Here is a 12410-nt window from a genome sequence, read left to right as displayed (position 1 = left end):
CAGCTTTGGTTGGACTTTCCCTTCGAAGGCATGTGAGTGGACTGCTTGACTACTCTACTCCAAGCACTGCAGTTATAAGGAGGAAAAGTGTGGATTGTGTCCCTGCTGTGTTGAAGCCATAGCTGCGTGCTGATATGGTTGATTTACTATAACTGTACAGTGCAAAATCTGGTGCAGCTATGCATGGTAGCCAATCGGCTTCTAACTTTAGCTTCTTCACTTAAGCTTCGACCAAAAAAAAAGAATCTGGACCCTGATTGGATTCTATGCAGAGCTGCACCAGATTTTGTACTCTCCAGTTTTAGTAAATCAACCCCCATGCATCAAGTAAACATCCTGTATTTTTAGGTTTGTGACATTTGGTTTACCTCTTTGATTTTGTAGGATATTTATTTAGAGTAGACACAAATTTTTATTTATATTTAGTGTCTAGATTACTTCATCTGATGAACTATAAATTCTGCCGTCTTCAAGTTTTCTACCAAAAGTATTTTTTTGTTTTGTTTTATTCTAACAGGAGTCCAAATGAGGAAAAATACAGATCCATAAGAATTGGGAATACAGCATTTTCTACCAGACTTTTGCCAGTCCCAGGGGCTGTTGAATGTTTATTTGAAATGGGATTTGAAGAGGTAATTCTTAGTTGTAGAGTTTACGTCATTAATGTAAAGTGACAGGACTTGTCTACTACAGTGCCGAGGAAAAAGTATGTGAACCCATTGCAATTAACTGGTCATTTGCCATAAAACGTGATCTGATCCTCATCTAGGTCACAATGTGCTTAAGCTGATAACATGCAAACCATTCTAATTTCTCATGTCTTTATTGAACACACCCATTATTCATTCACAGTAGCGAAAGAAAAAGTAAGTGAACCCATGGCGTTAATAGGTGGTCAACCCTTCTTTGGCAGCAATGACTACAAACAAGCCTCCAGGAGGACTTTTTGACCATTCCTCTTTTCAAAACTGCTTCAGCTCTGACATTGACATTTGTAGGATATCTGGTGTGAAGGGCACTCTGTATTTAATACACCCAGAAATTAGTCAGATGCTGTGAGATTCAGTGAGATTAGCTTTTCAATGCAGTAAAGTTTGGTGGCACAAGCAGTGGGTTAAGTATTAGGATGCCTGTCTTTTAACGTTTTAAATAGAATCATTTCCAGGAACCTTGTATAAGAATAATATCAGCTGCCTTACTAGCTGCTTGGCTGTCATACTAATCCTGTGGCTTAAAATGTTCTTGCCCCCACATTATGGACGTTATTATCTCAAGTCATCTTCCAGGGCAGCATTGAGGAAAGGTTCCTCCTGTCTAGAAACAAGAGATGCATCATCCACCATTATAAAAAAGAGCAACAGACCCCTGAGCCTCAGTTACTTGTGTTTCCGCTGGCCGAACAGGGGCATCACTAGTTTATTTTATCTATGCTTTAGGGGCCATCATGCTAGTTGCAGGGGCTGTCCAGTCTGTGATTCCAGGGACAATGGACTTGGAGGGGTTGCATTTTTTTTTTTTTTTTTTTTTTTTTTTTTTTTTTTTCTAGGTTACTTTTGGTAGTATCTGAGTTGTAGGACCTCCTCATCACCATTTTGGTGTTATCCATGGATTCTTCTCTGCTGGAGGAGAAGCCACAATCCTCATGGTCACAGACACTCTAGTGGAGCCCTCCCTTACTCACATTAGTTCCCCATGAACAGACCACAAAATGGTAGATGTGTGAGTATACCCTGGTGGAATCCACAGATACCAGGGTAGGAGCCCAAGTGGATGAGGGATGGAGAAGGTGGACCAGGAGCGTTACAGCAGAATTCATCCTGCTAGCAATGCTACACCATACAGACTGATTCCTCCATGACACCTGCTACGAATCTGGCAGATGGCTCCAAGGTAGGTTGATTGGAGTTTATTCCTTTTAGCTCTCCTTCCTATTCTGGGGGGAGGCACAGTGTGGGGTGCCTTTGGGAGGCGGTCCTCTCTTTTTAATGTTTGCGTGCCTCTTGCAAGCGCAGGATGAATGTGCTTTGTGTTCCTGGCAAGTTGGAGGCAGAAGCTGCAGAGCAGAGTGCCAGCAGCTGAGTTGAGCAGAACCTGCAACATGTTAATTCTTTCCTATATTTATGTTACACTAGTCGCAGAGCTACTGGGGTCTGTGTGCTTACTACATTTTTACCATCGATTACACTCTCAAGATGAGGTGATGATCTAGGAGAACCTGCTAGGGTATAATCCATTTCTTTGCCTGATTTTGGGCAATTGCCCACCCCTAAGCTGAGCTAGAAACATAAATTGTGGATTCTGTAACATTCAACTGACAGGCTCCTAGGCTAATTCGCGATCCGAGGGCTGCATAGACAAATCTGTGTTTAATGATTGCTCATTTACGCATACAGGTGTTGGACTTCTGGTTACACTTCCATGCTTGGTGTCAGCAATAAGGATGGGCTCAGACGTGTTCGACGCCACGTGCCCACGCCCGCCAGGAAGCTTACATGGTGCAGCGCTAATCACAGGCAGTGAGACATTTGCGGATCGGGAAATGTCTCCCTATCTGTAATTAGCGCTGCGCAGTGTAAGCTTCCCGGCGGGCTCGGGCAATTGGAGTGGCGAACACGCTTGAGCCCATCCTTAGCAGCTTTAGGACCAGTTCACACAAGGAATATCACAGGAATGTGCTTGCGATTTTGGTACAATGTGTGTTCAGCCTATTCATCTGAAATTAAACTGAATTTGCACCGCACCAAAAGTAGTGCACTACTTTAACAAGCGCACTGTAACCAGATTGCATGGTACGATGCAGGTAAACACATCACTTTTGTCATTAGCATGCATTGGCACCCGCCACAGATTGAAATGAAAATGCAGTGTGTTTTAAATGCGGTGGAGGAAACTCGCACATAACGCAGGTTTTCCTGCACCGTGTTCTGGTGTGAGTTCACTACTGGTTCTGGACTTGTTAAGATCTTAGGAGCTGAAAGAATTTGGCGTGAGTGGACTACAGTGCCTTGAAAAAGTATTCATACCCCTGGAAATTTTCCACATTTTGTCATGTTACAATCAAAAACGTAAATGTATTTTATGTGATAGACCAACACAAAGAGGCTTATTGTGAAGTGGAAGGAAAATGATAAACGGTTTTCACAAATTTATGTGTAACAAAAAAAAAGTGGAAAAGTATTGCGTGCATTTGTATTCAGCCCCCCTGAGTCACCACCTTCCACTGCAATTACAGCTGCAAGTCTTTTTGGGGATGTCTCTACCAGCTTTGCACATCTAGAGAGTGACATTTTTGCCCATTCTTTGCAAAATAGCTCAAGCTCTATCAGATTGTATGGAGAGCGCCTGTGAACAGCAATTTTCAATTCTTGCCACAGATTCTTAATTGGCTATAGGTCTGCACTTTGACTGGGCCATTGCAATACATGAATTTGCTTTGATCTAAACCATTTCATTGTAGCTCTGGCTGTAGGTTTAGGCTTGTTGTCCTTTTGGAAGGTGAACCTCTGTCCCAGTCTCAAGTCTTTTGCAGACTCTAACAGGTTTTCTTCTAAAATTGCCCTGCATTTGGATCCATCCACTTTCCCATCAACTCTGACCAGCTTCCCTGTCCCTGATGAAGAAATCATCCCCACAGCATGCTGCCACCACCATGTTTCATGGTGGGGATGGTGTGTTCAGGGTGATGTGCAGTGTTTTGCTTTTAGGCCATAAAGTTCAATTCTGCTCTCATCTGACCAGAGCACCTTCTTCAACATGTTTGCTGTGTCCCCCACATGGCTTCTCGCAAACTGCAAACAGGACTTCTTATGGCTTTCTTTCAACCATGGCTTTCATCTTGCCACTCTTCTATGAAGGCCAGATTTATGGAGTGCATGACTAATAGTTGTCCTGTGGACAGATTCTCCCACCTGAGCTGTGGATCTCTGCAGCTCCTCCAGAGTTACCATGGGCCTCTTGGCTGCTTCTGATTAATGCTCTCCCTGCCCGGCCTGTCAGTTTAGGTGGACGAATATGTCTTGGTAGGTTTGCAGTTGTGCCATACTCTGTATTTTCAGATGATGGATTAAACAGTGCTCTGTAAGGTGTTCAAAGCTTGGGATATTTTTTTTTTTTTTATAACCTAACCCTCCTCTAAACTTCTCCACAACTTTTATCCCTGACCTGTCTAGTGTGTTTTTTGACCTTCATGATGCTGTTTGCTCACTAAGGTACTCTAATCAACCTTTGAGGACTTCACAGAACAGCTGTATTCAGGGATTTTTTTCAGCGGGAACGCGGGGAACGCAGTTCCAGCACTGAATGTATGTAATAGCATGGGGTGTGGAGTGTGCTGAAGGGTCTATTGATGTTAGCTGCTGGGGGATCTATTGTCACTGGTGGGGATCTGATTTTGTGTGAGGGTCTGTTGTTGCTGGGGAGTCTTATGTTACTGGAAGGCATCTACTGTTGAGTGAGAGGTCTATTTTTACTGGCTGCTGGAGGATCTATTGATGCTGGCTGCTGGGAGATCTGTTGTTGCTGCTGGGGGGGTGTCTAATGTTGCTCGGATGTGATATTTTGTGGGTAGTTTACTGTTGCTACAGGGAATCTATTGTTAGGGTGGAGTCCATTGTTGCTGGGGGGAGTCTATTGTTGTGTGGGGATCTATTGCTGGGATTCTATTGTTGCTGACTGCCAGGGATCTATTTTTTACTGCTTTTCTTTTTATCATCAACATGTTCCATATAAATGATTTAGCACCACAAAACGATACTTGGTTCTGTATTCTCTAAAGGGGGCAGTACTGGTAGGTGGGTAGGGGGTGGAATCAAGGGACGGTGGTCAGAGGTGGGTAGGGGGCAGAGACAAGGGGTGACTCAGACGGAGGGGGTTCCTGCACCTATTCTCCAAGGGGAAATGAGGCCTGGCTGTCTTTATCCTAAGATTAAATTACACACAGGTGGATTCTATTTACTAATTCAGTGACTTCTGAGAGTAATTGGTTCCACTAGATTTTAGTTAGGGGTATCCGAGTAAAGGGGGGGCTGAATACAAATGCATTCCACACTTTTCAGATATTTATTTGCAAAAAACTATATTGGCATAATCACTGTGCATGTGCAGTATTAAATATGTAGTATCAAGGTGACTCATGCTTCCATTCCTACTAAATGGTTATGCAGGTCTAGGGGTGAAAGCTATACCTATTGTGGGTTACCAGTATGTACTATACACACCAGTTAGTGTGCTCAACTTTTGATTTCTATCAGCTTGAACTCCCTGAGTATCTCCATTGGATAGATGTATAAAGCATTGGTAGCTACAGAGCAAGTTATACCTAGGTCCAGTGATAATGCTAATGGTCTGCTTGATGGCATAAGCATCACTTCCATATGTATGGAATCTAGGGTTGCCACCTCATCCCTTTAAACCCAAATACATATTACACAGGTTCTGTGGCTGATTAAGGTGGTAAATAAACTCTGTGCCTTATCTGCATTCAATTAGCCTCAGAACCTGTGTAATTCATATATGTTCGGGTTTAAAGGGATGAGGTGGCAACTCTAATGGAACCTCATATGTATGTACCTCATGATTCTGCAGTAAGCTGTGTCTTGTCTATCATCAACCGTCACATAAAATAGGATTAGAACTTCTAGCGGCTGATGTTCAACTAGGTTTTCTGTTTGTTGTGGATTAATGCTTATATGTGACATTCACTATCACTCTGTATATGTGACCATTCTAATGGTCTGCTTTCACCTTATTGCATAAGTGGCCCCTTGATTTGGGAACTTTAGTATGTTACACAATATAATTGTATATAAACACTGTCTCTGAGCATTTGGCAATATGGTCGTCTTTATGCATAAATGTACAGTACATAGACAACATGAGTAAATGGTTTAGAGATCAAACTGCTGGGCAGAGACCTGACAAGGGTATCTTTTTGGGATGTCCCATGTCTTCTATATCAAATATGTGATATTTCTAATAGTCTTCAATAACCCCTTCCTGCCGAGCGTACGCAGATGTGCGTACTCGGCTTTCCGAGGTTATACCGGGATGATGCCCGCAGCTGCAGGCATCATCCCGGTACTGTTTTTACAGCGGGCGATCGGCTTTCCGGGTATAACAACCGATGCAGCTAAAAGCCGCTCGGCTGTTATACCGGAGCAGCGGGCGCCCTACCGCCGCTGATACCGGGCCTCCTGTTTGATCGGGAGGCCTGGTGAGCAATCTGCTGCCGCTGGGGGCGCGCTGGAACGAAACTGTGGGTGGCTTCGTTCTAGCCTTCTGATTGTAAACGCGGAAGCGACGTCATGGCGTCCCTTCCCGTTTACTCAGCTGCCAATGGTGCCGATTTAAAAAAAAATACACAGTATTCAGAATCGCCGTTTTCGGCGATCTGAATACTTTGAAGTGCAAAGCAGGGATTGGGGGTCTTTTAGACCCCCAATCCCTCCATAAAGAGTACCTGTCACCTCCTATTACTGTCACAAGGGATGTTTACATTCCTTGTGACAGCAATATAAGTCATCAATTTTTATTTATTTTTTTTTAACACAATTTATAAATCTAAATTAGAAAAAAAATTTTTTTTTTAAAGCGCCCCTGTCCCCGCGTGCTCGTGCAGAAAAGAAAACGCATACGGAAGTCGCGCCCGTATATGTAAATGGTGTTCAGTTCACACATGTGAGGTATCACCACGATCGTCAGAGCGGGAGCAATAATTCTAGCACTAGACCTCCTCTGTAACTCTAACCTGGAAACCATAAAAATAATTTAAAGCGTCATCTATGGAAATTCTTAGGTACCGTAGTTTGTCACCATTCCACGAGTGCGTGCAATTATAAAGTGTGACCTGTTTGGTATCTGTTTACTCGGCGTAACATCATATATATAATGTTTGGGGGTTCTAAGTAATTTTCTAGCAAAAAATACGGATTTTAACTTGTAAACACCAAATTTCAAAAATAGGCTTAGTCATGAGAGGGTTAAATTAGGCTTTGTTGCAGAAGGTTTTGCATGATTTGTGCATTATAGAGAAAACTTTAACTTTATGTATTTCTTATGAATGACATTAGTCCATTCCTTATACATGTATTACTTTGATTATACTCAAGTTGTATTTGTCCTTACACATGTACATCGATGGCCCAGGAGGCTTAGCTCCTGAGGCTATATCCAGCAGAAAATCGCATATCTCATAGTTATTACCAGATGCACAACGTAGGCCTGAAACCAGTAGGTTGAAAGGACAAGGTTCCAGTCATCCTACCATAAGAGGAACATTATATATCACCTTTCTTATTAAAAGTATTGACCTCATAAAGTTTTTTCCCTATCATGTTTTATTTATGTAGTCCTTCCTACAGTGGAGATGGTACAATGCATGAGACTATACACTAGATCCTTTTCATAAGAATGTGTGATCACAAATGCCGTAATGTAGTGATAATAATTCAAAACTAAGTGGGCTGGAGCAGCTCTTCTGATTATTATTTTTTTCGGAATCTTTGTAAACCCTCCTTTTGTTATTTAGAAAAAAAAAAAAAAGTTATACTTCCACTGTGCAGTTTGTTTTGCACAGAGTGGCCCCGAACCTCCTCTTCTGGGGTCCCACGGTGGCGCTGGTGGCTCCTCCCCTCATCCAGTGTCCACGTTGGAGAAGCGCTCTCCTTGGTGGACACCCGTGCGGGCACGCTCCCGAGTGCCGCTTCTGTGTCCATTCACACAGAATGCAGGACTCGGTCCCGCTCTTCGGCGCCGCATCATTTGATTTGATTGACTGCAGCAGGAGCCAATGGCTGCGCTGCTATCAATCTATCCAATCGAGACACCAGCTACAGATGGTGTGCTCGTTCCCAGACAGAGGATGACAGCGTCCAGTTAAACTGGGGGGCTGCAGCAGTAAAAAAAAGGTTCTTCACCTTAATGCATTAAGGTGAAAAACCATGAGGATTTACAACCCCTTTAAAAAAAATAGTGAATACATATCTTATGGTCTTGACAACAGAACATGGTGTAACACAACATGAATTTTTATTCTATTACTGTTACAAGCTCGGCCTCCTTAAACTGGAGACTCTCCACATGCCTAAGGATCTAGCGATGGACTCACCCTAACTGGTTTCCCCTCCTGTCATCTGTCTTTGGTGCCGGCATCCTAACTGTGGGCACCTGGCTGAGACAGCTTGCGGCTTCACAGCCGGGTGCCCACTGTACATGCATAAGCCATGCTGCGCATTATGAATGGTCACGCAATCTTCTGGGACCTGTCGCGTGTCCCCAAAAGACTGGGGGGTGCTTTCAATCACCTAGGCGGTCGTAGCAGAAGTGGGAGTGGATACCTGTCAAAATCTTTTACAGTTTTTACACTTTTTTTTTTTTCGGGTTAATAATCGAAAAAGCAACTCTTGTTAAAGCTGAATATTCGCCTAATGACCACCTTTACTATGAATTGTTGATCACTAGTGAACAATGTGGCCCTGTTGTGTTTTAACTATATTTTCGATTAAAATTTATTATATATCTTTTTAAATCATTGGTTTCCATTATTATTTGTAAGCACCGCAAAAATCCCTGCTTTCATCTCTGCACTTCAATAATTAACTATTTGGGATGAGGTGCCAATCATTTGGGTGTTCTACCCCTAGCCGGACATACTTCTTTACAAAAGTATATTTTTAGATAGATTTTTACTCCAAAAGCATTTTATTAAATTTGATAAAAAATCAAATCCATTTTTTTTTTTTGTTTATTTTTATCTACCCTGTGCTCTATAGAGTTTTATAAGTATAACCTCTCAGTGGATTTAGAGGTCTTTTCTCGAGTCTTTGGCCTCAGTATGGACAGAGGAAGGGGTTTGCCTCAACTGCTCTACAGAGCTGCCCCCTTGTCCAATTTTCATATGGTGTTTTGACACATCAGTTGGTCCTACTCTCCTGTCAAGAATATGCCTTATGGAATAGGTCCTGCTAGCAGTACAACACCACTAAGAGGTTATTTCGTCCTAATCCTCTCAATGCTGCACTGAAAGGTGGCTAAAGAAAACAGAGTTGGGTACCCGGTACCTCATTTTCTAGCAATCTTCCAGGACAGCATAGCTTCACATCCCTATGGTCCTATTAATTTTAGGGCTTTTGTTTTAACATATTTTGGTTATATGACTGCTTATGTGTTGTTCCTTCGGTAGTTATATTACTGATACTCAGGGGTATGCTGCTCTTTTTTGCAATGGTGGATGATGTGGTTCCTGTTGCTAGATGGGAGGCGCCTTTTTCTCAATGCTGCCTGGAGATGCCAACAAAATGAATTGCCAGATACTGTTTTTTTTTTGTATGTTTTTTTTTTTTTGTTTTTTTTTTTATTTTAGTGTCTTCTTTTTCTCACAAAGCTGTTATTGAAGCCTCGATTTTTTTTTTTTTTTTTTTTTTTTTTTTTTTTACCTGCTAAGGTGCAAAATTCCTCCTAAATGCTGCCTCCTGATGAGTAGAAAAATATTATTTCCTCCTCCCAACTGGCCCCAACCGCTATAACACTGCTTTTGTGGTTTCAGGGTGGCTCATTTCCCTTTATAGGGTCCTGTGGAGTCATGCATGCATGCTCCCAGGCAGTTCTAGAGTTGAATGTCCTGGCGTCTGAGCCAGTAGATAATGAAAATTTATAAGTTCTGTGGCACAAATATGAACAGTATAATTTACTGGGCAATGTTTTCCTGGTTAATGGGAATTGATTTGTTAAACAATAGTGTAAATTGCCAGTTTAACAAGCAGTAAACAAATTGTCCACTGACCTCTGTAGCTGAAAGTACTTTGAAGTAAGTAATCCTCAAAGATCACAACAAAGAATATGAAGTTTATAACAAAGATCCTGGTTTCTAACAGTTTAGAAAAATCTGCTGTACAATTTTTTTTTTCCGGCTGTCTTGGAAAATAAGGGGAGATGGGGTATGATTTCAGTGTGTTATGAACTTTGAATATCAATTTCTCCACAATGTCTAGAGCTACAGAGGTCAGTGAGGACCTGTATTAAAGTGCTTTTACTGCTTGTTCAATATGTAAGTACTTTAATGTGCATAGTTTGGAAATAGATGTACTTTAAATTCTGAGTCACTAATCCAGAACAAGTATGCAGCCAATTAAAGGGGTAGTAAACCGCCAAAAAAAAAAAACCCCTTCAAGACAATAGCATAATAGGGTATTATGCATCGCATACTAGTCCATTATGAAATACTTATCTTATAATGAAGCTCTCGCAGCTCGCCCAGTCACCGCTGAGGGGGCTGGCATGTTCCTTCTGCGTTTCTTCCGGGTTCGCAGGCTTTGGCGCTGTGAGTGGCCAGAGCCGCGATGACTTCATTTGTGGGAGTCCTTTATTCTGGCAAGAGCCGCCAGGACTTCAGAGAGCATGTGCCGCTTACAGTAGCGGCTGCATGCAGGGTGAATATCTCCTAAACTGTGCAGGTTTAGATGACACTCATTTTACCTACAGGTAAGGCATATTATAGGCTTATCTGTAGATAAAAATGACCAAGCAGGGCATACAACTGCTTTAAGTGGGATCTCCTGGACTGCGTTCTTGTAATTTGTTCAATGTATTGAAGCTTGAGGATTAGCATGACAGCCAGGCAGTTAGCATTTTTAAGAGGTCCGCAATGGCAGGCTACATATTTTTGTCAAGATCTTTTATCCGTGGATGGTTTTTTCCTGTGTTCTTCAGCCTTTAACAAGTCAGTTTTTAAAGACTTGCTCTAGTATAAATATTTGATGAGACATAAAATCGCATACAAAGACTGTTCATTATACAGCTATGGTCCGATAACCCAATACCTTTGTGACTTGTAGTGTCCTAGAAATTATGTAAAAACACAGCCTTCTTGTTGCTAATTGCCAATTAAGCATGCAATTGAGCTACCCCCTTGTCATTACATACAAATAACTGCCAAAACAACAATTCCAGTACAAAACCTGTTATGACCGAGATATAAACGCTGCCATATCAGAGCTTTCTCTCTGAAAATGCTAGTTATCTGGTTGCCATGTTGACTCTTTTTTTGGGTCAGAACAAGTATGCAGATAGGGACTTGTGAATTTTCTCTGATTTTCCTAATCTACACCCCTGTTCTGTTCTTCAGTGTAACAGCTTAGCAATTTCAGTTCATCAGCCCGAGTATATCTCTCAGGATAGGTTTACTGCATTGTGAAACTACAGTACCAAAATTTAGAAGACATTGACATTGCCAAGTCCAATTTTTATTCTGAAACTTCATGAGCTGAGACAGTTTTCTTGTTTCTGAGACTCTGTGAGGTTGATTTACTAAAACTTTAGAGTGCAAAATCTGGTGCAGCTGTGCATGGTAGCCAATCAGCTTCTAGCTTGTTTAATTAAGCTTTGACAATACAATCTGGAAGCTGATTGGTTTCTATGCAGAGCTGCACCAGATTTTACAAACTCCAGTTTTAGTAAATCAGCCCCCGTGTGCCTTGTACATTGAATGTAATTATTGGTTTGTTGGGAACTTTGAGTTTCACAAGCTTATAGCAATAGAAAACTAACCAGTTAAAGAGATATTAAACCCAAAGCAAACATTTTATTATATTGCAGTTTACCAATTCTTAGATGTGATGGCTTTATTAGTTTTCATTTTTAGGCTTTCTTTCCCTTAATTTTGAATAGAACAAGCTATTCTGCGGATGTAGTAGTTACAGGGTTGAAACAATTTACTACTGACAGCGTTGCTGAAAGTGAAACTTTAGTCAGAAAATTAAGTTCTGATAAATCGCTTTAGACTGTTCTTTTTTGCAGGTATACAGTGCCTTGCAAAAGTATTCACCCCCTTTTGGCCTTTTACCTATTTTGTTACATTACAGCCTTTAGTTCAATGTTTTTTAATCTGAATTATATGTGATGGATCAGAACACAATAAGTCTCTAAGTTGGTGAAGTAAAATTAGAAAAATGTATACATAAGACTATTTTTCAGAAATAAAAAAACTGATAATTGTCATGTGTGTATGTATTCACCACCTTTGTTATGAAGCCCATAAAAAGCTCTGGTGCAACCAGTTACCTTCAGAAGTCACATAATTAGTGAAATAATGTTCACCTGTGTGCAATCTAATGCCGCGTACACACGAGCGGACTTTACGGCAGACTTAGTCCGGCGTACCGGATTTCTTCGGACAATTCAATCGTGTGTGGGCTCCAGCGGACTTTGTTTTCTGTTTGTTTTTGTTTTCAAAAGTTGGATGGACTTAGATTTGATATATGTTTCAAATCTATCCGACGGACCCGAGTCCGGTCGAAAAGTCCACTCGTCTGTATGCTAGTTCGACGGACAAAAAGCCACGCTAGGGCAGCTATTGGCTACTGGCTGTGAACTTCCTTATTTAAGTCCGGTCGTACGTCATCGCGTACGAATTCGTC

The 12410-nt window shown here is 41.6% G+C and overlaps 1 protein-coding gene across 2 annotated transcripts in view; it reads left to right on the top strand.

Moving 5' to 3' along the window:
• NGLY1 (N-glycanase 1) overlaps nt 1–12410 on the top strand; it is a 66073-nt gene that overhangs the window by 6142 nt on the left and 47521 nt on the right. For both annotated transcript variants that reach the window (XM_073630262.1, XM_073630263.1), the window contains exon 2: nt 518–632. In XM_073630262.1, coding sequence (XP_073486363.1) covers nt 518–632 — 115 coding nt within the window. The remainder of the gene's footprint in view (nt 1–517; nt 633–12410) is intronic.

Source organism: Aquarana catesbeiana, linkage group LG05 (genome assembly GCF_042186555.1).
Source record: "Aquarana catesbeiana isolate 2022-GZ linkage group LG05, ASM4218655v1, whole genome shotgun sequence".
Lineage (NCBI taxonomy): Eukaryota > Metazoa > Chordata > Amphibia > Anura > Ranidae > Aquarana > Aquarana catesbeiana.
This window is presented reverse-complemented; position numbering and strand designations above follow the sequence as displayed.